The sequence below is a fragment of the Loxodonta africana genome, chromosome 7, assembly GCF_030014295.1.
Source record: "Loxodonta africana isolate mLoxAfr1 chromosome 7, mLoxAfr1.hap2, whole genome shotgun sequence".
Lineage (NCBI taxonomy): Eukaryota > Metazoa > Chordata > Mammalia > Proboscidea > Elephantidae > Loxodonta > Loxodonta africana.
Window position 1 is genome coordinate 93,700,248 of NC_087348.1, and position 27,201 is coordinate 93,727,448.

At 39.4% G+C, this 27,201-nt stretch overlaps 1 protein-coding gene across 4 annotated transcripts; it reads right to left on the reverse strand.

The window, feature by feature from the left end:
- Nucleotides 1-558: 558 nt before the first annotated feature.
- Nucleotides 559-27,057, reverse strand: THAP12 (THAP domain containing 12). 4 transcript variants are annotated; one of them, XM_023538906.2, is made up of 6 exons: nt 18,440-18,552; nt 17,431-17,525; nt 17,045-17,078; nt 14,153-14,260; nt 10,315-10,351; nt 559-6,081 (listed from the first exon to the last, which is right to left on the reverse strand). In XM_023538906.2, the coding sequence occupies exons 3-6, from the start codon at nt 17,054-17,056 to the stop codon at nt 4,148-4,150; spliced, it is 2,091 nt and encodes a 696-aa protein (XP_023394674.1). In that variant the 5' UTR covers nt 17,057-17,078; nt 17,431-17,525; nt 18,440-18,552; the 3' UTR covers nt 559-4,147. The 4 variants fall into 4 exon arrangements, with proteins under 4 accessions (XP_023394674.1, XP_023394675.1, XP_064144796.1 ...); XM_003420030.4 differs by lacking the exons at nt 17,045-17,078; nt 17,431-17,525 and adding an exon at nt 26,872-27,057 and having other exon boundaries at nt 560-6,081; nt 18,440-18,560; XM_023538907.2 differs by lacking the exons at nt 17,431-17,525; nt 18,440-18,552 and having other exon boundaries at nt 17,045-17,418.
- Between the last annotated feature and the right edge of the window lie 144 nt (nt 27,058-27,201).

Genomic DNA, 27,201 nt, shown 5'->3' on the forward strand with positions numbered 1-27,201 from the left:
TTTACCTCTGTTTGATTTTTCAACTGAAAAATAGGGATAATACCCGCCCGAGGTTTTTTTTTTTAGGACTGAATGAAATAATTCAATGTGCTTTCTAAAAGTATCACATAAACATTAATAAACATTGCAAGTGCAATTTCCCTGTATTATATGAATTACATACTTTAAGTAGCACTTAAAAAGTAGTGGTACCTAATGTGAAATGAAAACAAATCCAACTAGGTTACTGCAGAAGAACTGGCCTCAAGAGGAGCGCTCTCTTTCAACTCAGCCAAATATTTACCTTGCAGGGCTATTATGGGAATTAAATAAAAATTACATTAAAATTATTAATAAGTCATTTGCTCTAGTTTCTTTTATAGGTAACAAATCCTGTATTACGCAGAATGGCTTCAATTGTGTAACTTTTTTTACAAAATGAGTGGATGTGTCAAAAGCAAAAGTTTCTCCAATTAGATATGCTAAGTTTTAGAATAAATTTCCAAGTACATTTTGTGAACTGTTTTGACACAGAATTTATTAAAAAAAAAAAAAAAAACTACACTTTTATGGATACCCTATATGATGTTATTCCCCTTTCCCTGAACTTTGATAAACCTGATTCACTAGTCTGAAGTGTGGGTGTGTATATATGTAATTATAACCAAGTACAGCTGTGATCCTGTGAACCAATGCTATGTTGCAAACTCTGAGTCAGAAAACACATCTGGTATTGCCACCACTTAGCCTGGAAGTCTGCCTGCCACGCAGTAAGCACTGAAGCAGTATTTGTGGAATAGTCACTACTCCTACCACTTTGTAACTATCTAATTTTGCAAGACAATCTGTTTCATGTGTGTGGATACTACCACGGACTCACCTATCTTTAAAGATCAAAGTTTGTGAAAATCCCCTTTAACCAGGGCTTTGGACCAGTTCATTCCAATTCAACCCTCCGCTGAGATTTACCTTTCCACTCCAGATATACTCAGTCAGCATCTACATTTTAACAAGAGCCTCAATCAACTGGGGATCTTGTTAAAATGTAGTTCTGCTATTTTAGGAGAAGGGAAAGACAGCACACAATACAGGAGAGGTCAGTGCAACTGGACTAAACCAAAAGCAAAGAGGTTTCCGGAATAAACTGAACACTTTGAAGGCCAGTGTAACAGCGCCAGGGGTTTGGGGACCATGGTTTCAGGGGACATCTAAGTCAACTGGCATAATAAAATCTATTGAGAAAACATTCTGAATCTCACATTGGAGAGTGGTGTCTAGGGTCTTAAATGCTAGCAAGAGGCCATCTAAGATGTATCAACTGGTCTCAACACACCTGGAGCAAGGAAGAATGAAGAACACCAAAGACACAAGGTAATGAGCCCAAGAGACAGAAAGGGCCACATAAACCAGAGACTACATCAGCCTGAGACCAGAACTAGATGGTGCCCGGGTACAACCGATGACTGCCCTAACAGGGAACACAACAGAGAACCCCTGAGAGAGCAGGAAAGCAGTGGGATGCAGACCCCAAATTCTTGTAAAAAGACCAGACTTAATGGTCCAACTGAGACTAGAAGGACCCCAGAGGTCATGGTCCCCAGACCTTCTGTTAGCTCAAGACAGGAACCACTCCCAAAGCCAACTCTCCAGACAGAGATTGGACTGGACTATGGGATAGAAAATGATACTGATCAAGAGTGATTTTGATCACTCTACTTGTATCACACTACTTGGATCAAGTAGACACATAAGACTATGTGGGTAGCCCCTGTCTGGAGAAGAGATGAGAGGGCAGAGGGGGGCAGAAGCTGGCTGAATGGACACGAGAATAGAGAGTGGAGGGAAGGAGTGTGCTGTCTCATTAGAGGGAGAACTAGGAGTATATAGCAAGGTGTATATAAGTTTTTGTATGAGAGACTGATTTGATTTGTAAACTTTCACTTAAAGCACAATAAAAATGAAAAAAAAAAATATAAAAAAAGGTAGTTCTGGTTCAATACATTTGGGGTGGAAATGCAAATTCTCAGCAGGGGGCCGAACCGCAACGAAATGGTTCAAAACTCTGCTTTTAATAAATTAGCGTTTCTAATCATTCACTAGATTCCCAAATTAACTTACAGATTATACGGGGTTATATAAACAAGCGCTGGGCATCTTAAAAGCTTAACTAATGCTTGTTGCATGAATGTTTTTGGATACGCTATTGTGGTAGACTAAAAACAGGGCCATATTTTGCTGTTTCTCCAACCAAGAAGAGTATTTCCTCTTATGACTTGCTTTGACCAAAAGAACGTGGTAAAAGTGATTTCTGTGAGTTCTTAAGCCCAGGCTTTGAAGCTACTGCCTTTGTCTTCCTGGTACTCTCAGACTACCATGGGATAAGCCCAGGATGAAAGACCACATGGAGAGGTCCAGCCCTCAGCCAAACTGCCAGTTGAATGCAGCTGCACAGAGTCCCACCAACCCACAAAACTGTGAGAATGAGCAATTGTTTAGGTCACTAAGGCTTAGGATGTTCTGATGCAGCAATATGTACCTGAGAAGTTATCTAACCCTCAGAGCACAATCACAAGGCAGATTTTAGAGTGAAGGAAACATACCCAGTGTGCCAAGGTCACACCACTTTTAATTGTCTGAAGAACTGGATGCAGGTATTTGAAAGGCCATTTCTGTTTCTCCTTCACTGTCATTCTGCCATCACGAACCAGCTCAGTTCTTTCTGGCAAGGACAGAGGTACTTCTTAGAGACCTGGCTGTAAGATAAACTCATCTGTTTTATAACTGGCATGGGCAATGAATGTGTCTCGGTCTGACACATCTGCTGGGCTTGCCCACGGCAGGGAAATGCACTGTGCCTGAAGACCCAGCGCACCAGCAAATGTACCCCATTCTGCTTTCTGAAACTCAAATGACAGTAACGGTACCCCACAGAATTCAGTGACATCTCCCAATTATATTCATTCATTTACATTGTAGCCAGCAACAATGCAAGCCCTGACAATTTATATCGGGTGTCATACGGTAGATAATATAAAAATCATCAGCTAGAGAAGCCTTACATTTAACAATGCCTCAGTTGAAACGGCTTTTCCTAAACCTCAAGTAGTAAAACACATACCGAAACAAAAAAAATTAAGAACTCATCTTCAAGAGTTGTGAAGTTGATAACCGAGTATTTTTGAGAAGACACTTTACCGTAAGAACCTGTTTTGTCCCCGCCAGAAACAATATACCTCAACTTTAAACAAAATTCGCATTTTATTTAGATTGAAATAAACTATACAAAATTGATTTTCTTCACCAAAAATAACAGTAATATTTTCTGGATTATTCCTAGATAAACCATAAAACACTTATTTTTGTAGGTTTTCCAGGTTTCGCTTATAAATCAAGACGGGGCAGTAGACGTACTAATGGAAAAAGACAGAAGACAAAAGATCTATCAGTTGTTAGTGTCCATGGCCTCTGACTCTGTCGCAACCATGAACAGAAGTGTTCAGCATGTACCTGCCAAAAAGTCTATGAAGGTGGGGGCTCAACAAAGGAATGTAAACAGCAGCAACCAGATGTGGAACAACAATGGTCAGCTCTTCCATTTGAACTTTACCTGTAACTTGTTCCTTTAGGCTCATTGGATAAGACAAAATCTACACTGAAATCCTCGTCTGGCGAGCTCAGTTTGTCTCACTCTGGTAATTCCCTTAACTGTCCATTACAGATTTTTTACAACATACTTAAAACTCCCTCTAGTCAAGGATCAGTCTTGAGATTCATTGTTACATTTTATAAAATGTATTCCTTCTTCCCACACCTTCTCAAAATTTATTTCTTAAAAGAACTGTAACTCAATACCTGAAAATTGGATCCACAGTGATGATAAATGTTACGTCTAAAATGACTTAACTAAAACAATTCCAGAGTGCCATAAGAGAGAGCACACAGAAACAAAATGTAGCACTTCATGGCTTTCTTATGGAAGAACAGAGACATCCTCAAAGCATGAGAGTTCAAATGAGGGGCTGTTTAAATAGGCAGATTATCAATGGCTAATGTATTCAATCGCAGACCTACAGGCAAAGATATTCGGTGATTAAGAGGCCTACTATACACTTTACAGCTTTTCCTCCAAATATCAAATATAAAAGAAAACCTATTTTAAAACAGTCTCTTAGGTATTTTCAATAGTTTCTGAATTACCTGTAGGAAGCTCTGACTTAGTTGTATAGAGTTTGATATATGTGTCCACCATTAAATCCAGATCATGTTTTATATCAAAATTTATGTTAAGCAAAGCCAAGTTACTTGACCTTTGATCTGTTAAAGTGTTCCTCAAGTATGCTCTGAGACGCCTTCGTCCATTTTCATAGCGCTCATTCTCAACTTTCATCACAGGAAGTATACATAGGACCTTCAGCAATGCATAAACATTAGGGAAGAACTTGATGTCAGGTAGATGGAGGGCTTCATAAATGGTGGATGGAAGCTCTATATCTTTTCCCCTGTGTTTCCACTTAATTCTCCAACAATGAAGCTCGGCTGACAGTGTGTCAGGATTAGGTAAGTCACTTCTGTACATGTCAGCATGGTGTTCCTCTGACGTATTGAATTTGAGCTGTCCCATGACAGAGGGTACCAGAGATAAGCATTTGAGAGATCTGAGGTGCTGTTCTGAGAATATATCTTTAAGTTCCTGAATAATGTGCTCCACTGTCGGGACACTTAGGGTTTCTTTATAGTAACTCTCAGAGGTTAGCTGAGAATCCACGTTACCTTGCTGAGCTCTGCGGAATTTCCCAGGGAGTTTCATTTGTATGTCAAGTTTGGTTGCCAAATTCGTGGCTTCCTCAAACCAAAACTCATGGTAAACTTCAATATTTTCCATCACTTCATTCAGTGAATGCAGCACTGCAGTCAAGCTGCTGGCTGCGAAGAAGACGTCAGAGGTTTGGCCCTGGAGATTTTTCCCAAAGGCTCTTGTAAAAGACAGAACATTCTTAAGAACAACAACGGTAACAATGAAATCAAAGTCTGTGACTGCACTACAGAGTACAAATGCTCGGCCAGCTATACAGTTATTCCATCTAATATTTGTGTCATTATTTATACCATCTAAACATAGAACAAGTGCTTGTAAGACGTCCACTAAAATTTCAAAAGCATCATGCCTGCCTGTCCATTGAGAATGGCAAATTTCCTTTAATTCATTACCCCTTTCTTCATTGTTCTGAAAAAGGGCAGAAATGACACTGTCAAGTTCTAAAAGCAGTTGTGGAGACCGATGGAAAAAAGAACAAACTTCCTCAATTGTCCCCAGTGCAACAGATACTCCCACAACAGGTACTGATTTTGCCAACCACATATTTAAGGCACAGGAAGAGCAGAGTGTGTAGATGGCTTGAGGGTATTTCTCTAAAAGTCTAGAAGCAACAACTTTCATCTTGGAAGAAAATCCACTGGACACAATGTAAGCCTGGCCACGACAGTACTCCATGTTTAGTCCCCATTTCTCAGTTATCGTAGTGTGAAATTTCACAGCCAAAATTTCTGCATCAGCTTCGTAAGGCAGAAAGCCCACAAATTCCTCTCTTAGGTTATGAGATTCATCGACAAACCTCACCAACACGGGCAGGTGCTCCTCCCCTGCTATATCCACCACGTCGTCAGTGATAATGGAAAAGAAGCGTGAGTCTCTCACTTCCCTGAGAGTTTCTTCCCGAATGCAGCTCTCACAGATCTCTAGCATCTGCTTCTGCTGCGTTTTTGAACAGAACAGTGTGTTAACTGCTGTTGTCTCAAACCGTTTTCTCAGAACCTCTTCACCAGAATTGATGCGGCATTCCAGCAGAGCTTGAAAGTTATCAGGAGTGAAGAGACCTTCTGGGATTTCCTCAGCCTCATGTCCGTCCAGAGGTATGTTTTGTTTTCCCATAAGAATCAAAATTTCAAATAACGATTTTAGGTATTCTTTGTTTTCCTTCTCTTCAAGGGTTAAAGGTAAAACGTCTTCATCCTGTTCTTCACCTCCTCCTTCTGCACTGAGGTTCTGAGCATCGCTGTTGTTTGTTTCTTTATGCTTTTGTTCCTGTTCAGAAGTTTCATCAACTGGAAAAGAAAGAATTAACTTTAGGAACAGGCTCATGAGCAACCATAAAAAACACACTATATTTTTGATTAAATATTTAAGATCCACAAACGCATTCATTCAACATTTACTGGGCATCTGCTCGTTCAGAGACTGGGATACAGACATTAAAATGAGACATGCATCACTGTTTCCAGATCAACACAATCCTAATGAATAAAACCAGTTCCAGGGGCTCCCCAATGCTCACTGCACTATTAGGCCAGTGGTTCTCCAGGTGTGGCCCCCAGACCAGCAGCACCAGCTCCACTTGGCAAATACTTGGGCCCGCCCAAGCCTACTAAATCAGAAACGCTGGGAGTGGGGCCCAACAAGAGGTAGCTGAAAGAGCCCTCCAGGTGATTACGATTAAGAGCCACTGGAATAGGGTAATGATTCAATTGATTGCCTTGAATTTAGGTTTTCCTTCCTGGTTCTTCTAATGGTACGGTAACAAATAAATTGTCCTTGTGTTTATTAAAGAAAAAGAGACAGACATTGCAGTGGGGAGACAAAAACTGTAAACAGATATATTCATAAGGTATATTTATAAGATAGAAAACATTTCTTACAAGACTTAACAAGGCATTTCATATATTATACAGAGTAATAACAGTCCATGCCCTCAGACAAGGGAGGGCAAGGCAACTACTATTTATTGAGGCATGGTACTAGGCTTTTTATATGCATCACATTAGTCTTTCTCCAGGCAGGAGATGAGGACAGCAAATAACTTGCCCAAGGTCACAGATGCAGTTAGAAGGAGGGAGGTGAAATTTAAATCTAAGCTTGTTTGGCTCCAGGGTCCATGCTATTTCTACCAAGCCATTAAGCCACACTTTTATAGGAGAAATTAGACACCTATACAAACTAATATAATACAGATTCATGCAACCTTTAGGGCTGAAATATGAGAAATCTTAGCCTATTCTTTTCATCTTTGGGTGGGAAAACTGAAGCCCTGCAACGTTAGGTGTCTCGCCCAGCCATACAGGACTAGAATCCATATCTGAAGAGTTACTGTTAGAGCTTAGTTCTTAGAACATAAGATATTTGAGAGGGCCACCAAGAGTTGTGTAGTACCATGGAGAGGGGAAAAAAAAAATTCAGAACAAAGAAGTTGCATTTCGCATGACAAAGATAAGGACACGGACAAGAAGGGCACTTTAAGTGGTGGAAGAATTTCACCAAGGTCAAAGAGGGAGGCAGGCTGTCCAGGTACAAAGCGAAACCTAATCTGACATCCCTGTGTAAACCATGCTTCCAGGCATCTCAGGGACTTTCAGAGCTTCTCCAGTTTCAGCAAGGCCAGGGAGCATCCTTCTCCAGCCCCTCCCCAACTCAGATAGCACTACTACTCATTATATATTTGTTGTTGTTAGTTGCCATTGAGTCAATTCCGACTCACGGCAACCCCATGTTGGCAAAGTAGAACTGCTCCATAGGATTTCAAGGCTGTGACCTTTTGCAAACAGACAGACCTGTCTTCCAAGGTGCCTCTGGGTGGGTTCGAACCACCAACCTTTTAGCTAGTACAGTCATGGGCGGCATAATGCCCGTTTGGGCAACATCCAACTGCATATATGTCCATGGTCCCCAGGTTACGAATGTTAGATTTATGTAGAACCTATACATGAACCAACCCCCATAAAGCCTATGATATTAAAAATTCAAGGTACATTTTACAATGGTTCATAATAACAAACAGGTGCTACTATGTGATGTGTTATCAAAACATTGTTACTATCACTACGGTAAAGATGTTTTAGTGTATCAAAGTATTTCTATAATATTTTTTATGCATTGAAAGGTACACTATATACTATGCTGTTGTTGTTGTTAGGTGTTGAGTCTATTCCAACTCATAGTGACCCTATGTACAACAGAATGAAACACTGCCTGGTCCTGTACCAATCTCACATTCGTTGCTATGCTCGAGCTCACTGTTGCAGCCACTGTGTCAATCTATCTCATTGAGGGTCTTCCTTTTTTTCATTGACCCTCTACTTTACCAAGCATGATATCCTTCTCCAGGGACTGATCCCTCCGGATAACATGTCCAAAGTATGTGAGACATAGTCTCACCATCTTTGCTTCTAGGGAGCTATCTGGCCCGTATTTCTTCCAAGACAAATTTGTTTGAACAAGTTTATATACAACATGTGTAGATAAACATTTGACTAACTAACTCATGTTAGATACAAACCGTACCTAACTGTTCTGACTTACACACAAATTCGACTTAAAGACAGATTTAGGAACAGAACTTGTTGATAATCTGGGGACTGCCTGTATATAACATAATGTTCGTACAACGTCCAAACAACGTATCGTGGATGTTAAGTGATGCATGACTGTAGCTTAGAGAGCTTAATCATTTGTGCCACCCAGGAACGCCTTATTCATCATATATAGTACATGGCTAGATTCATATAGTCATATGCTACAAAGCAGTGGTTCTCAACTTGGGGAGATTTTGCTCCCCACAGGGCATTTGGCAACGTCTGGAAACATTTTTGGTTGCCACAACTGTACGTGGGGAGGTGCTACTGACACTTGGTGGGTAGAGGGCAGGAATGCTGCTAAGCATCCGACAATGCACAGGACAGTCCCCACAACAAAATATTATCCAATCCAAAATGTCCATGGTGCTGAAGTTCAGAAACCTTCTATGCAGCTTTGGTATAAGTTTTAAAGAAAGGGTCTGGATGCTTAACATAAAAGTAATTTGAAAAAAAGCTGTGGTAGAAAAATAGCAGAAGAAAATTTTGGCCATCTTGTACAAGGCCCTGAAGGCCAAGCTGGGAAATCTGTACTTAATTTGTCAGGGTTTGTGGCTTGTGGAGCCTCTGAAGAATTAAATGCACTCTCCTATGTAAAGCACTTCAGCATGTGCTTGGCCTGGTGAGCAATCAGTCAACAGTAGCTTTTTTCTAAGTTTGTAAAGGGAACTCCTAAGGAAGGGACTCAGGTCTAGTCAGGGGTGAGTTGTCTATTGTGAACATATAGGTTTTCACAAGCCAGGGAAGAGGTTACCCTGGATGCCTGCCAGCCTGCCTCTCTCTCCCTCTCGCCTTCCTTTTCTCTCTATTTTCCATTACTTCTCCATTTCCAATCAAAAAGAATAATTCTATCACTTTTATTTTTTCAAAAAAGGTGCTTATAACAGAGAAGTCAAAGAGCGTAAAGTGAAAAGTAATTCCCTCTCCTCTGGCCATCCTTCCACATGTGAGACTTACAGGTATTTAAGTTTTTTGAGTTCCTTGAATCCATCCCCTCATCTCTATTCTCATTACCATTGTCTTAACTCAAGGTCTTTCAACTCTTGTTTGGTGTGAAAGCCTACCTGGCCTCCCTGCCTCCAGTGTTATCTTTTCTAATCCAACAGGGAATGCTTTACGTAACATGAAAATCAGGTCCATGTCATTACCTATTTACAAACCCCTCAAGGGTTCCCTATTGCCATCAGCCCACAACCCTGCATGTTTGGTCCCTGCAGTCCCCTCCAGGCTCATTTTCTAACCATCGTGGGTTATCAGAAGCTCCAATAACATCAAAATGTTTATAATTCCCTAAGGAAGAAAATAATAGTACTTACCTCAGGCTAGGGACTTACTATGAGAATTAAATTGATATAAGTAAAGCACTTAGAATAATGATTTGGGACACAGCAAGCATCATAAAAGGTTATGTTAATAATAATAATGGCAGCAGCAGGAAGAGGATGAGTAATATAGTAACTTACAAGAACAAAAACAACCACTAGCCCTCATTCTTTAGAGACACAACTCAGGCATCAGCACCTGCAAGAAGTGCTAAGTGCTCCACAGCACTTATTCCTTTAACATTTCACCAAGAACTTATTATGCACCATGAATTAGGTGGATAGAGATTCTGTTCCTGCCCTTACTGTTGCCTTCCTTTCCCTACTCTGGGACACTCTGCCTGTGTGCCTGCCATACTGAGAGTACCTGGGAGAGAGACGGAACAGTCACCTGTGAGGCCTGGACACGGCAAAGTGTATGGCACAGTGGCACTCAATAAAGACAAATGAACTGAGACTTCAATCTCACAGACCACAGGACAAAACCCACTACACTCTCTCATCCATTCTCAAGGTGGGTTTTAGACACAAAGCATATTTATTTGTCCTTACCAGATCAAGGCCTTTTAAAAAGGCATTCAGAAGTTGAGCCATTAACACTATCACTTACTTTTTTTCTGTTTCAGTGTCCTGATTTCATCTTCACTCTAAATGACAAGAAAAAGAAAAAAACAAACCATCTTTGAGACAACTGACCTCTAATATATTATCTTAGGCTCACAAATAAAAAGCATATTTTGAGGCAAATTTAATTCTTCTAAGCCTATAAATTGTTTATACGGAATACCTTTCTCAAACAGATGACAGGAAAACCAGAACAATAATTTGCTGATGACTCCAAGGTTAAAATAAAGCCCATCATTTAACTTACTTTATACCTAAATTAGCAAATCTTCAGATAACAAGTATTTATAGAAGGCATAAAGTACACCATGACAATTAGGGTCAAACTCAAGAGGACACAAATTGCCCATCCCCCCCATCTAACCCAGGAGATGCCACATAAGAAGTCTGCTGGATCCCAGAACCTAACACAAAAGCTATGAGAAATTCCTGGAAAGCAGGCAATGACAGAGTACCAGGATGGAAGAGAAATGGCAGCTCAGAGTAGGAGGGAGCAAGTGGCACAAACAGGGGTAAACCAAAGAAATTTCCAGTTGTATCCTTTTTTCTTCCTCCAATCTTGTACAATGTTTAGGTCACAGCCTACCCCATTACTGTTCTGTGGTAGGAAAGCTGCAATGCCACTGTCAGCTGGAGACAGCAAGGTACCTGCTGGGCAGTGCCTGGCATGGTGTTGACAATAAGAAACACCAGCAAGCTGGCCAATCTGGAATATTCCCTCCTTATCCTGTGAGCTGCACAATTACAAGCGACGGTAGGTGTGGAAAAGAGTGTGCCTTCTGTAAGGTGTCTGAGGCCCCCTGAAGGGCAGGGTACAGAAAATGATAGCTCCAGGATGAGAAGTGGTTGAGCCTTTCACCTCTGGTACGCATTACCAGGCAAGAAAGAAAGTACTAGGAATGACGTGGAAGAATGTTGTATACATCTCGGCATCCATCTACAAGGGGTTTAAAAAAAAAAAACAGATATAAACAAATCAAGGGGAACAAATAAAAACTGGGGATTTTCCAGAACTTAAGACCTAAGTCCTCAGAATGAAAGGACTTGTAAAATGCTAAACAGGCTGGATAAGGAAAAACTCATATCTAGCTATAGTTAAGTGAAATTAAAAATGTTGAAAATAAAGAAAAAATTCTAAAAGCTTTGTGGGAGAAAAAGTAGTTCACCTAAAAAAGAACAAGAATCAATCTGGCACCAGAATTCAACAGCAACAATGGTACAAAAAAACTAGAAAGAATCAGCACCATCTAGGCTATGCATCTCCTCTATGAATCACTTGACATCTGAAATAAAAAATATAAAATGTCTTAAAAAAATAAATCCAACTCTGGGAACTAAAAACAAAATAATTCTACGTTAAAGAAATCGGAGAATTACAAAATCCTTAGAGCTGAACAATGAAAGTGGTACATGTTTAGAATTACTGGATGTAGCTAAAACAGACAGAGATATTTACAGCTTCAAATACACATAAATATGACCTAAACATTGAAGCTAGAAAAAAAGCCAAAAGGCAAATCCCCAAATCAAGAAACCAGTAAAATATCTTACACTTATAGCAACCATTGGAAAACTAAATACTAATTCTTCAAAAAGGCAATTTTAAGAGCAGAAAAAGGCAAACATTTCAAAATCCTAGATGAAGTTCATAAACTTTTGAAAACATATACAACACAAGATGCAAGAGAAAACCAATAAAGAAATTGAAATGGCAATGAAAATCTTCCTACACCCACCCCAAGCCCTATAGCCTTGATGGTTTAACCAAGCTTACCTGATTTTCAAGAACAGACAGTGTCTATCTTATACAAATTTTTTTTTAAAAAAGGAAAGCTACTCCACTCATTTTATTAAGCTAATAAAACCTTGATATCATAACTAGATAAGGAGAGTACATGAAAAGAAAATTATAGGTCAATTCACCTAGAGTTATGAATGCAAAATCCTAAATAAAATACTGACTAACTGAATGCAACAGTATATAAAACTAAATGGATATCTTGCAATCAGTTAGGGTTCAGAGGAATGCAGAGATGGTCCAGCATCAGAAAATCCATCAATGTAATTCATCACATTAAAGAATAAAAAAAAACTGAACTTTCTACTTAGTAGATGCAATAAAAGCATTTGATAAGTTCAACAAGTTATAATGAAAACTGAATACCAGGACTAAAAGGAAATTTCCTTACCTTGAGGAAAGCTATCTAACAATACCAACAGCAATGGAACAAGGCATGTTTGCCAGCTGTGACATTACTGGGACTGCTGAACACAGTACTGGGGATCTTAACTAAACAGTAAGACAAGCAATAGAAAAAATGTCAAGGATGGGAAGAAGAGACAAAATTATACCTATATTATTTATAGATATAAACAGCTGCCTAGAAAACTCAGTAGATGATTAAGAAAAAAAGCTTTTTCAAAATTGCTGGAAACATTCTCAACCAGAATTGGTCTGTATACCGACAAGAACCAGTATTTAGGAAGTAATCTAAGGAAGAAGTATGCATCCTCTGTTAAAGAACAGCAACAAAAACTCTGAAAATTCTTCCAGGTTTTGACTAACTGTGCTCCTAAATTATTTTAATAGGCTTTCCAAGGAACCAGTATTTAGTTTTTTCAGTGATTGCTGTTACTTGTTAGCAACTTTATTTGTTTCTTCTGTTCATGGGTAGGACAAATTAATGTTGTAAAGATGTCAACTCAAAGCAGTTATAATGAAAATTCCAACAGAATTTCTAGGGGAACTACAAAAATGATTCTCAAATTCATATGGAAGAATAAAGGTCCACAAACAGCTAAGACAATTTTGAAACAGAAGTGTTAATAAATCACCCTATTTGAAAGTAAGATATATTACAAAGCTAAGGTAACAAAACAGGTGGTACAGTAAACAGACAAGTAATCCAACGGAACAGAACAGAGACAGCCTTGCATATATGTCAACTTGGTCTAAGACAGAGGTGACATCTCCTGCCAGTGGGAAAAAGGATGGATGAAGTAACAGGCTCATGTTAAGAAAACTGATTCTCTATAAGGAGAAAAATAAAGTCAGCTGCTACTGGACACCATACATATAAACTCTTAAACATGCAAGACAAAAATAGAAGAAAAGGAGGAAAATTAGATAAATGTTAAAAGCACATGGTAGGTGAACTGAAATGATATATATTAAATACTCTAACACGGATACCAAGAGGGAGGAGAATGGGAACGGTAATAGTGAAGAAGGCAAAAAAAAAGGGCGAGGGTCTTGTCAGTGACAATAATGACAGAAAGCCCTGAACTAAGGAGTCTGAGTAATTTAAATTTGTACACCTAAGGTCAACAAAAAACAGTTACATTTCAAACAGCAGACCTGAAGGATATCAATATAAACACATGTACAAATGATATAATATAGAAAGATTTAAAAGCTTTTTCTAAGCCCTGTTAGTACTCAATGGTGATAGAATTCTTATCTCGCAAACTCTTAACTTTCACTTTATGACTTTGTGCTGAATTCTGGAAGCATACCTCACCTCCACTTTCCTTACTCCAGAAGAAAAAGTAACATTTCTGTCATCCCAGGAAGGGAATAAACCAGAGACCCGTAATTAACAGCACTCTTTGGCCCAAGTAAATTTGACGGAGATTTTCCCATTTAAATACTGAAACAAACTAAGCACATCCAGGCTACTTTAACAGTAACCAAACCACTCATTTCCCATAACACTACCTTTGAAATACAGAATAACACTTGAATCAATTTTACAAAAAATGTATCTATTATTTGATTTCATTGTATTGCGGGGCAGGGGAGAGCTGAAAGCACACAGACATACCAATTCTTTTATTCGTTTTCTGTGTCTGCTATGTGGATTATTCAGATGACTGGTGAGATCAAATATTGTTGGTATAGCATTATCTCGAAGAACTGTCCTATAAGGACTCTGAAAAAGAAAAGTAATAAGTGAGAGATGGTCCCTAAGAATGTATTACATATAAAATAAATCAATGTTAATTATTTTCCCAGCACTCATTCAACCCCAGCTCGAAAGTGTAGAGACTTGCAGAATTTGATGATGTCAGTTCACATTGGCCTATTATTTCTAACTTTTTTGCATTTGTTCTCTTAGCAATCTTATTATAAATCAAGGAACTGAGCTGACAGTAGCCATAAAAAACAAAATGTATTTGTCTTTTGCATATACATATTTCTAATTCAGCCTCCCAGCTATTTTTTCTCTTCTGTCCTTTCACGAGACCATCAAATCTACAGCAGGCACTAAAGTCCCCAAACAATCCACCCTCTTGTATGTCCTATAGTACCGCTTCCCTCCTTTACCTGTGCTGTTCATCCCACTTTTGCTAATATCACTGAGAAGCATCAAGACACAGTGAAAAAAATACTGGACAGGGACCCAGGATCTTAGGAACTAGTCCAAACTCTACCAGTGACTCACTATGAGACCGTGGCAAAATTACTTTCCCTTTTTGGCCCTCAGTTTCATATTCTGAATAACACTGAACTAGATCACCATTTCCTAAAATGAAATTATTCCCATGCCAATGATCATAATGCTTGCCATCTCAGTTATACCACCATCTGTACTTTTACATAATCCACTCACTCTTTTAATTAACACTGTCTTCAGCAATGTTAATGATTTGGTAGGCTAGTTATATTTTTAACACATATTACAGAACTTCTTAAAATAAAAATTGATTCATGTGCCACCTGAAATCATCTCATCCCAGAAGTGATACACACAATCACATTTTTGCACCGTAAAGGAGTTACTTCTAAATTCTCCTCCGGTTCTAATGATCTTATCTTTAAAGGACCATTGTTCTCTACCTAATCCACTCTGGCTCGGAGCTGGGTGCATACTTAGTTGGTGACAGTCTTCCAGAGCCAGTCCAGAGGAGGCTGGGTAGGCACAAGAAGTTTATTAAGAGAGAGAAAAACTGTTGGATAACTGCTACTACATTCCCTTAGCTAGTCCAAAGAAGCAGTTCCTTTAATTTCTTCCTGAATTTTCAACGATTAAAGACAAAGAGCACTTCAATAAAGACGTTTTCTTAGGAAGCAGTGATTGTTTCAAAACTAACTATTAAAGCATGTTCAAAGACTATGCCAAATAAGAAAAATAACTCCTAAATCTTTTCACCTGGGGAAAGGAGATTTAGAAGATACAAAGGGAAAATATCTAAATGTTGTTGTTAGTTGCTATTAAGTCAATTCTGACTCATGGCAATTCCACGTATGCAGAGTAGGACTGCTCCACAGGGTGTTCAAGGCTCTAACTTTCAGAAACAGATCACCAGGTCTGTCTTCTGAGGCACCTCTGGGTGGGTTTGAACCGCCAACCTTCTGGCTAGTCATTGAGTGTTTAACTACTTGCACCACCAAGGGTCTCCAAATATCAAAAAGAACACACTATCTTTGAGCTTTATTTACAAATAAGAAATTAATTTTGCTAAACAAAACACACTTTCTTGGGTTTTACCTGAAAAGTTGTTAAACACAATTGGGAAGAATTTCTATTTAGATTCAGTATTTTCCAGTTGAATTCCATGCCTCATACAAAACAAAGAAGAAAATCTGATTTTTTTTTTAATTGTGCTTTAGGTGACAGTTTACAGAACAAATTAGTTTCTCATTGAACAGTTAATACACATGTTGTGTTGTAACATTGGTTGCCAACCCTGCAAACGTGTCAACACTCTTCGTTTCTCGACCTTGGTTTCCCCACTTCCACTCGTCCAGCTTTCCTGTCCTGTCCCGCCTTCTCATCTTTGTCCCTGGGCTGGTGTGCCCATTTAGTCTCGTACACATAGTTAAACTACACGTGTTATTGTTTGTTTTATAGGCCTGTCTAAACTTCAGCTGAAGAGTGAACCTCAGGAGTGCGTTTAGTACTGAGTTAAAAGGGTGTGTAGGGGCCACACTCTGGGGGTTTCCCAGTCTCTGTCAGACCAATAAGTCTCGTCTTTTTTTGTGGGTTTGAATTTTGTTCTACACTTTTCTCCAGCTCTGTCAGGAACCCTCTACTGCAATCCCTGAAAAATTTGATTTCTTAATGACACTCAGCTTCTAGAGCTGGGCCAATAACCTTGAGTCTACTGGGGAGTTTGAATCAGGGACTGATTAGAGACACACTCATTGAAGGGAGTCAAAACTATCATACCCAAAGCTTCCAATCTTTCCCACTACACAAATGTCTCAAAAATTAGCAAACACATATACAGTTAACACAACGTTTTTCAAACTATTAAAAAGAAGGGGAGGGATAAAACATTCTAATGAATTTTAAAAATTCAAATCAAATTAATTTGCTATTTGCAAATAAGGCTCAAAGATATTACAGACCAGAAAATAGACTATATCAACAAAAAGCATTCAATTTTTTATAAATATTTGTAAGTAGCATACAAAAAAAGGTACGTTCAAATGATATGAATGATAATTTTAATTCAGAATCAAGATATAATCATTAACTGCTGAATTCAGGTTTGGGCATACAGCTCAAAATTGATCTTACTCTAGCATCAAAAATAATAAAGTATTTGGCTTTAGTTTAACTAATCATGCGTGAATGTTTACCGATGAAATCTTAAATGCCAAACTAATGAAGTGAAAACACTTTTAAACACTTGGATATAGTTATCAAATAAGCCAGGTTTTAATAGCAGCACCTTCTTCTATATGTGTAGAAAAAACATTTTCTTACATTTGGATTCATTTATTCAAGACTGAAGAATCATCTGGAAATTTAAAAAATAGTAATAAAAAATAGCTCATTTTTCTGTTCTATGCTCTGACTAAACAAGAATATGAGTGAACTATATTTTAAATTTCTCACATTAATTTGGTTGAAATTATCTAATTAAAAGACCATACTTATTACCAAGACACAAATATAAAAATGCATATGGCTTGTATATTTAAAATAATAATTTGGGATATTTTTACTTAATGTCAAGAACATAAAAGTAGCTTGCCTTTTAAACATATGAAATCTCTTACTTTGGTTGATCATTATTCCCTTTTAGCAAAGCAAGGCAAAAATATCCCTCAAATATTTGTGATTATATTGTTGAACCGGAATTGGCTCACCTCCCAGTGACTTCACAAGTATCTGCTTCAATTAATTTTGAGAAATAAAATAACCCAATCATTCTTTAGTTTTCTGATGCCTCTGCAAAATGTATCTGAAAAAAATATCAAAATAAATTGCTGCATAACATATACTATAGTGTACCTTCTATAAATCAAGTTTACGTCTATTCCAATACCTGAGATGATACATTAATTAATTCCTAAACAAGAATATATAATTTGTTTAATAAAACTGTCTTCCTAGTTATTAAAGTGTTTCAAGTCTGCTTCATTTTGATCAAATCTGCCCTATTTGTGCCTTTTATGAATCACAGCAATAACAGAATCACAGAGGATTAAAAATCTTAGACACCTCAGAAATTATCTGGTCTAATCGCCTCATCAGAAACTGGGGCCCAGAAAGGGGAAGTGATTTGACCAAGCTCACACAGATAGCAGGAGTCAGGCTGAGAAACCCATGTTTTGATGTAAAATTATAAATTAGAGATGGAAATTTTTTTTCACATTACCTATATGGTTTGTTCCCTGTTGTAGTATCTAGGACATAAAAATTAAGGGTTGGTTCTAAAATTAAATATTAAAAAAAAAATACACACACACACACAAAAAAAAATGAAAACAAAGATCTTCATTCTTAACTGAAGATTTCACCCATAAAAAAGATCTAGAGGAACTACTCCAAATAAGAATACCAAATTTACCTTAGATAAATTTACACTTTTATAATCACCTAAAATTTTCTGAAGGCTACAGAAGAAGTTTAAAATTGATTACTTCTGATGAGTAGGAATGGGGTATCAGGAACAGGGAGATTAAAAAAAAAATCAGATTTTTAAGCACAAAATGGATACTATTCAGCTCAAATTTGTCTTCTTAAAAAAAGTATGGCAGGATATAGGAATACCTTCCAACATTAACAGATAAATATTTACATTTCCACTGGATACTGACGAGTAAGCGAGAAAGAGAGAAGGGAAAAGATAAACCAAGCTCTCCTATTACTTACAGTTCTACATATCATAGAGGTCTCAAAGTGTTTGGCACATAATCGATAATGTTTATTAAGCTGATCAGGTGTTTTATCTTCTAAGTCGGCTCTCCTACAATTCTCCACCCACTTCTGGCATCTATAAATAAAACCAAAAAAAAAAATCATGGAATATGAGCTCAACATTTAAATTTCAACATTCAGTTTGAAGGCAAAATATATACTATGAACAATTGGGTTTCTGCCCCGTGTCCCACAAGAACATAACAATTTGGAAAAGCTGATTAATAACAAAATGAGAGTTTTAATAGAACTTAAAAACCATTCAATCACAGGCAAGGTTAAGAAGTAAATCGCTCAGCGACAGTTACAAAGCCAGCCACAAAACCAGAACTTAACTCTGAATCTTCCGACTTCCAGGACATTCTAACATCAAAGGGGACCAAATCACTGGCAGTAAAAGCAAAAAGTTGCACAACCATGGGACCAAAAATCAAACCTGTTGCCACTGAGTCGATTCCGACTCATAGCGGCCCTACAGGACAGAGTAGAACTGCCCCATACAGTTTCCAAGGAGTGCCTGGTGGACTGGAACTGCCGATCTTTTGGTCAGCAGCCTCAGTTCTTAACCACTACGCCACCAGGGTTTCCACCATGGAACCAATGGCCTAATATCCCCCCAAGAATTTCAACTCAAACAAGCAAATGAAACAATGCTGTCATTACAGAAAATTCGTAAGTGCATGTTGTATAAAACATGATTTTTTTTTTTAGGAGGATGAAGGCTGTATTTGTTTTTCTTATTATCAACATGATTTATGATCTACAATTATATGCACAGACTAGATCACAAGCTCCATGAATGCTACATAATCTAGAACATAGTAGGTGTTGAAGATAATGGAATCAGCAAGACAAAGTCCATGCCCTCCTGGTGCTTATATACTTGCAGGAAAACTAATGATAATAATAATACTGCTCACTACATACTTACTATGAGCCAGACACCGTTCTAAGTCTTTTCCATGTTGTTGGGTGCCATCGAGTCAATTCTGACTCATAGAGACCTCGTGTGACAGAATAGAACTGCCTCATAGGGTTTTCTTGGCTATAATCTTTACGGAAGCAGATTGCCAGGTCTTTATCTCATGCAGCCGCTGGGTGGGTTCGAACTGTCAACCTTTCAGTTAGCAGCCAAACGCTTAACAACTGCGCCACCAGGGCTCCTTTCAGTCCTTTCCATAGGTGGGTACTATTATTCTCCTTTTGCACGTGAAAAACCAAGGTACAGAAATGTTAAGTAATTCTTTAAAGGTCACAACCAAATCTTTCCCTCACTCCTCAAGTTTCTAAAAATAAAGTCCTGCCACGGATAACGAGTGTCACAAATTTGAAAATATTCATTTTATAATTACATCAAAGTATATTTTCTTATGTCTTAACATTACTGCCCACCCCTACACACACCACCCTGACAACAGTCTCTCCTCTTAAATATGTAAAATCATAGTAAAACGTTATGATTTTCAAACCTAAACTAAAACCACACCCAAACTGTACAGCATTTCATTCAATTAAAAAACATTACTGAGCACAGTAATGAAGTAATGATGCCTAACATGTACACATTTTAATCATTTTACAGCTGCGCATTATGGTTATAAGTATTTCACGCTTCAGTGTCCAAGAATTTAGTATAAAATCTGTCTATAAAATAATTTGCCATGCTGTTGCAGTTAAGTTTGTTTTTTAATTCTTAAATCTCTGGAGATCTTCCACACAGAACACTGTACAGTATCTCTGAACTAAGCTAAAACAGCTTTCTGATACCAATAGCAACTCAGAATCAAACAATCAAGAATTGACTGGGCAGAGTCCAATTCTTAAAACTACACTTATGTCTTCCATATCAAACACCTAGGAATCTAGTGAAAAATGAATAAGACCTCTACTAAAAAAAGAGACAGACATACTTAAATAAATGGAGGGATGTCTAAGTTCATGGATGGAATTCTGGATTCTAAAGATACCAAGTCTCCCCAAATTGATTTACAGATTCAATACAATCACAACCCCAAGAAGTTCTTTTTTGTGCGTCAGTCTGTGTGTGAGGGAGAGACAGGCAGAAAGAGAAAGATGGATGACAAGATGATTCTAAGACTTTTTATATGGCAATTCAAAGGAGCAAGAATAGCCAAGCCAATCTTTGGGGAAAAAAAAGTTGGGAACATAGGCCAATGGAACAAAATAGAGTTATGGCTGAATGCTTCAAAGGCCAGCGTAGCAGGGGCAGGGGTCTGGGGACCATGGTTTCAGGGGACATCTATGTCAACTGGCATAATAAAATCTATTAACAAAACATTCTGCATCCCACTTTGAAGAGTGGTGTCTGGGGTCTTAAATGCTACTAAGCAGCCATCTAAGATGCATCAATTGGTCTCAACCCACCTGGATCAAAGGAGAATGAAGAACACCAAGGACACAAGGTGATTACAAGCCCAAGACTACATTATCCTGAGACCAGAAGAACTAGATGGTGACCGGCTACAACCGATGACTGCTCTGACAGGGAACACAACAGAGAACCCCTGAGGGAGCAGGAGAGCAGTGGGATGCAGACCCCAAATTCTCATAAGGCCAGACTTAATGGCCTGACAGACTGGAAGGACCCCGGTGGTCATGGTCCCCAGACCTTCTGTTGCCCCAGGACAGGAACTATTCCCGAAGCCAACTCTTCAGACATGGATTGGACTGGACACTGGGTTGGAAAGGGATGCTAGTGAGGAGTGAGCTTCTTGGATCGGGTGGACACTTGAGACTATGTTGGCATCTCCTGCCTGGAGGGGAGATGAGAGGGTGGAGGGGGTTAGAAGCTGGTGAAATGGACAGGAAGAGAATGGAGGGAGAGAGTGGGATGTCTCATTAGGGGGGAGAGTAATTGGGAGTGTGTAGCAAGGTGTATATGGGTTTTTGTGTGAGAGACTGACTTGATTTGTACATTTTCACTTAAAGCACAATAAAAATTATTTAAAAAAAAACAAAGTTATGGCTACTTAAGACAAAGGTAGCACTGAACAACAATGTAGATTTTTTTCAATAAATGGTGCTGGGTCACTTGAATACCCATAATAAAAAATAAATGTTTACAAAAATACATACAAATATAAATTCCAAATGGATTATAGATCTAAATATGAAAGGTAAAACATTAAAACTCCAAAAAGACAGCAGACTATCTTCACGACCTTGGAGTAAACAAAGATTCCTTAAAGAGAGCAAGAGAAGACACCAACTCTAGAGGAAAGGTGAGTAAATCAGACTACAGTTAATAACTTTTCTTCATTAAAAGACACCACTGGAAAATGAAATGGCAATCCACAAAAATGGAAGATATTTGCTATACACTTATCAATAAGGGACACGTATTCAAAATATATACAAAGGACTCCTACAAATAAATCAGACAATTCTACATAAAAACGGGCAAAAGACCAGGTACTTTACATGAAAATGTTATCCAAACGGGCAATACACAGATTTAAAAAAAAAAAAAAAAGGCTCAATCTCATTAGTCATCAGGAAAATAGTAATTAAAACCACAAGGTATTACTACATACTCAAAAGAATGACTATAATGTAAAAGAGACAATACCAAGGGTTAGTAAGAAGGTGAAACAACTTTGCCCATCAACAGCTGAAAGGATAAATTTTGGTATATTCTGTCAACAGAATACTGCTCGGCAACGGGAATGAGTGAACTACCTGTGGTCTCGCAAACATAATATTGAGAGGTAAAGAAGCCAGAAACACATACTATGTGATTCCTTTTATATTAAGTTCAAGAACAGACAAAACTCATCTGTAGTGATTATGTAGTAAAGAGTGAACACAGTAAACTCTCCTTAGGAAGGTCTGCTTGCAAGGTTTGGCTCTTGGCTGGCATCTGGGATCCTGGTTGGTAAACAGTTCCCTAAGCTGACATAAAACTTTCCCTAACTGATAAGAATGGCTCACTGTGCCTAGACTGTTTGTGCAAACAACATGATTTATGCGGAACACCTGCCTTCCTTCTGGGAGACTGGAATTTTAATATGTGCTATGCAAAGAACAGCCGACGTGAACAGCCCCCAATAAAAGCTGTAGGCACTGAGTCTCTAAAGGGCTTCGCTGGGCAAACACACGGCGCACAGGTTGCTGCATTTTCGATGCTGGGCAAGGGTAGACTCTGTGTGACCCGTCGTGAAAGGGAGAATATAAGCAACCCTGCACGTGGACTCCTCCAGACTCTGCCTGTCTTCTTCCCTTAGGATCCACATGTGTATCCTTACTACATCACTGTAATAAATCTTAGCCATGAATACAACTATATGCTGCGTCTTGAGAGTCCCCCAGTGCATCTCCCAATAGGGGGGTGGTCCTGGGGACCCCTGATACAGCAGGCACCTTTGGAGAGGGGTAACAACCCGGAGTAGGTACAAAGACTTCTAAGGTGCTGGTAATGTGCTAGATCTTAAACATTACCTGGGTATGTTCGCTTTGTAAAAATTCATCAAGCTCTAGACTATCACTTTTACACTTTTCTTTCTGTATGCTATACATCACTAAAAAATGGAAACCCTGGTGGTGTAATGGTTAAGAGCTATGGCCTCTAACCAAAAGGTCGGCAGTTCAAATCCACCAGGCACTCCTTGGAAAACGTATGGGGCAGTTTCACCCTGTCCTATATGGTGGCTATGAGTTGGAACCGACTAGACAACAACGGGTTTGGTTTAACTCTATTGCCCGTCCCCCCACCCCCCGCCAAAATAAAATAAAATAACTAAGGTGTGTAAAGTCAGACAGTGGCCGCCACTGGGGAGAGTAGGATAAAGAATGGGAGGGCCTTGAAGGGAGTGTGGGATGCTGGTATTGTTTTTTTTTTAAATCTGGGTCAGTTTCACCAATATGTCATTGAAAATTCAACAAGTTGTACACTTACAATTTGTGATCTTGTATGTATGTTTTATATCAATAAGTTATAAAAAGTATATATAACCACGATAGTCTTTAAATATACATGCATGTCTTTATACTGCAATTAAAAAAAAAAAACCAAACCCATTGCCGTTGAGTCAATTCTGACTCAAAGAGACCCTATAGGACAGGGTAGAACTGTCCCATATGGTTTCCAAAGAGCACCTGGTGGATTCGAACTGGCCATAGCTCTTAACCACTATGCCACCAGGGTTTCCTATATTGATATAAGTACATACATATTCATGGAATTATTTCTCAAACTTTTACCAATTTATCCCTCAAATTTTTTATCTTTCCAACTCTCTCTGTATTGCTGTATTCCAGATGTTTGGGCCTTTTCCTTAGTGGAATGGAAATCACTCCCCGAATCCACTTACTTCTCTACCTCACACCTTGGTCCAAGTTACCAGTATTTTTCACTAGGTCTACTTGTAATCTCTTCCGAACTGGTTTCTCGTTTTTCTCTAACCCCTTCTTCATGCTGCAGAGTGAATGTTCAGAAAAAACAATCTGAGAATGTCTCTTCCCTGCTTAATTAAAACCCTTCAGTAGGTTCTCATTACTCTTAGGATAAAGAACCAACTCCTCACATATCTTATGAGACCCTGTACAATCTGAACCTCATCTACCTTTCCATCTTCATATCATACCACCCTTCCACTCTCTCTTTGCCACCTCACATGCCTTCCCTCAGTTTCTTGATAGCATTGTGCTCGATTCTTTCATAGCGCCTTTTCCCCACGCTGTTTATCCAGTCTGAAATACTCTTCTTGTGATTTTTTTTTCACTTCCTTTGCAGTTAGGAAACCCTGGTGGCGTAGTGGTTAAGTGCTATGGCTGCTAACCAGAAGGTCAGCAGTTCGAATCCACCAGGCGCTCCTTGGAAACTCTATGAGGCTGTTTTACTCTGTCCTATAGGGTCACTATGAGTTGGAATCGACTCCACGGCAACGGGTTTGGTTTGGTTGGTTTGGTTGTATAGTTAACTCCAACTCAGCTTCAGATCTTAGCTCAAATGTCATTTCTTGGGAGAAACTTTTCCTGATTCATATGTGTATTTATGTGCATATAAAAAAAATGTGTATATAGACACACATATATCCAAGCAGGTATGACTGCCCCCTACCTCTCTGTATATGGTCTCTGAACACCCTATATTTATCCTAATGGATTATTCCCATCAGTATAAGCACGCTCTAGTATCTCCCATCTTAAAACTCCCATTGGCCCTGATCATAGAAAACTAGTTAAAAAGTCCCTTTTCACTGTATCCACTTTCTTATCTCACATTCTCTCCTTAATCAATTCCAAGGAAGCTTCCGCTCCATTTCTTTTCACTGAAACCGCTCGTGATTCCTACTGACTTCCATCCTGCCAAATCCAATGGTCACTTACCTGTCCTCATCTTAAGGGCCCTTTGAGCGCTATTCAGCCCTACTCAGTGACCACTTTTTTTTTAATGTTTCCTTCAATGGCCCCCCTACTACTGCATTTCCAAAAATGTATTCCAAAGAACACTAGTCAAAGAATTGTTTCATTAAAAAAAGGGTTCCATGATCAAATAAGTTTGGGTAACATTACATATTATACCCCTACTCTTGGAGTTTTAGACATTCCTGTGGGACCTTGGACAAGTTACTTATCCTCTCTTTGCCTGCTTTGGTCATCTGCAAAGCAGGGTCTACCCCAAAATTTACTGGGTTAAATAAAATAATATACAGAAAAGACCAGTGTCTGGCACATAGTATATGTTATATAAGTATTATTCTAATTAACAGCATTGTTTGGAAGATTAAATAAGATGATGTGAAAGTACTTTAAGATCATACTTTACAGCAACGGTTATCAAACTTTATAGTCTCGGGTCCCCTTTACACGCTTAAATTATTGAGGACCCCAAAGAGCTTTTATTTATGTGGGTTTTATCTATCAATACTTATCATATTAAAAATTAAAACAGAACTTTCAAAAATATTTATTAATTCATCAAAAATACAATTCCATTACATGTTAATATAAATAACATTTTAATGAAAAATAGTTATGTTTTTCCAAAACAAACAAAAAACATTTAGTGAGAAGAATAGCAATGTTTTCCATTTTTAAAAATCTCTTTACTACCTGGCTAAATAGAACACAGAGTCTCACATCTGCTTCTGAATTTACTCTGTTAACATATGTTGTCTGGTTGAAATATACGAAGAAAATCTGGCTTCACATTGATATGCAGTTGAAAAGGCTATTAGAATACTCCTTCCTTTTCCATACAATTATGGATGTTCTTCTCTGATACTATACCAACACTCTACAAGCAGTGGTTTCTTAAAGATTAATTGCAACATGGAATCTAAAACAAAATCAATGAGCTTTTTTATACTCTGTTACATTAAAATCTATCCACACACGTCTTTGTAAAACAATGTATTAGTCATTTGGAAAATATTGGTTCTGATTAATTTTCTATTTCCCCCCTCCAGAATGTAATCACTTTGAGGGCAGGGACTATGTCTGATTTGTTCATCTGCAGCCCTCCCCCTCAGAAAAATGTTTATCACATAGTAGGCTTTCAATTAATATTTGTTGAACTAATAAAAAGTGTGGTATATTACAACTGCCTGTTTATACTGTCTGCCCTACTGCACTGTGTGCTCCCTGCAGGCAGTAGCACTGCCTCATTCACCTGTGAATTCCCAGTCCTAACATCAGCGCTCCGCATACAGCAGTCCATAGGTTTTAAAAGAATGAATCAACAAGACAGGCCTATAAAATACCCTCAGCCTTTTCAAACACAGTCCCTGCACGATCACTCTCTAAATATAAGTCAGAGTGTGTGGGTTTCCCCAAGGAAGAGGTTTCAATACTAATTCCCATGCACTCGGGCGTAACTCCTGTTATCCCCATAATAACCTAATGAGATAACGTAACGGTCAGAACCAGAATTTAACCGTGCTTATAAAGAGTAGTTCTGACTTGAGATCAAAGTAGGTGGCTGGACTCCAAACAGAAACACTGTCCAGGGGGTGGGGTCAAGGAGAGGGAAGGGCCCCGGTGACCGCAACATAGTCTAAAGCCCTCTTTTGACAGCTGAGGAAACTAGAGCCCAGAGAGGAAACGCGGCTTGCCCGAGGTCACACAGCAAGTTAGCCGGGGAGAGAGCCACGTTATCTCGACTCCGCACGCCGCCCCAGTTGCCTCTTATTTCGGGCGGTGCGCTCCACGCGGAGCCCCCGCCAGCGCACGTGCTCCAAGGTCCGGGGCGCCCGCCCGCCCGCCCACTGCTCACGGCCGGTTCCCTACCCGGGTCCAAGGCTGGGGTCGACGCTGGCGCACCGACCTCCGACGCCCCCCTCGCCCGCAGCCTGCCCCAGGCCAGCGGTTGGCAGCAAGCACCACGGAGGTGGGCCGGGACTGCCAGCTCCGCGTCCGCCGCTTACCTAGCTGGATCCCGCGGGAACCTGAAGAAGGCCAGGTCGGACTGCGTGCTCTTCCGCGTGCAGTTGGGGGCAGCGCAGAAGTTCGGCATCGTCGCCCGCCCGCCGGCCGGCCCAGCTCTCCCCTCCCCGTCTCCTCAGGGCAGCCTGCCCGCCCGTCGGGGACGGGGAGGGGAGCCAGGCCGGCCGGCCGGCTCGGTAGGGCCGGCGCCCCGAGGGGAGGGGCGGGCGGACGAGAAGCCGTGAGGGGCAGGAGGGGCGCCGCGGTCCGAGGCCGGGCTGGAGACGCGGCTCCACAGTGCTGTGAGCGGCCGGGAGGATTTACCGCCGCCA

Coding starts and splice junctions, on each gene's coding strand:
- THAP12 (XM_003420030.4), bottom strand. CDS start 26,960: ATGCCGAACTTCTGCGCTGCCCCCAACTGCACGCGGAAGAGCACGCAG. Junction 18,561..26,871: donor TTCCCGCGGGATCCAGCTAG/GTAAGCGGCGGA, acceptor TTTTATTTATAG/ATGCCAGAAGTGGGTGGAGA. Junction 10,352..14,152: donor GAAAACGAATAAAAGAATTG/GTATGTCTGTGT, acceptor CTTGTCATTTAG/AGTGAAGATGAAATCAGGAC.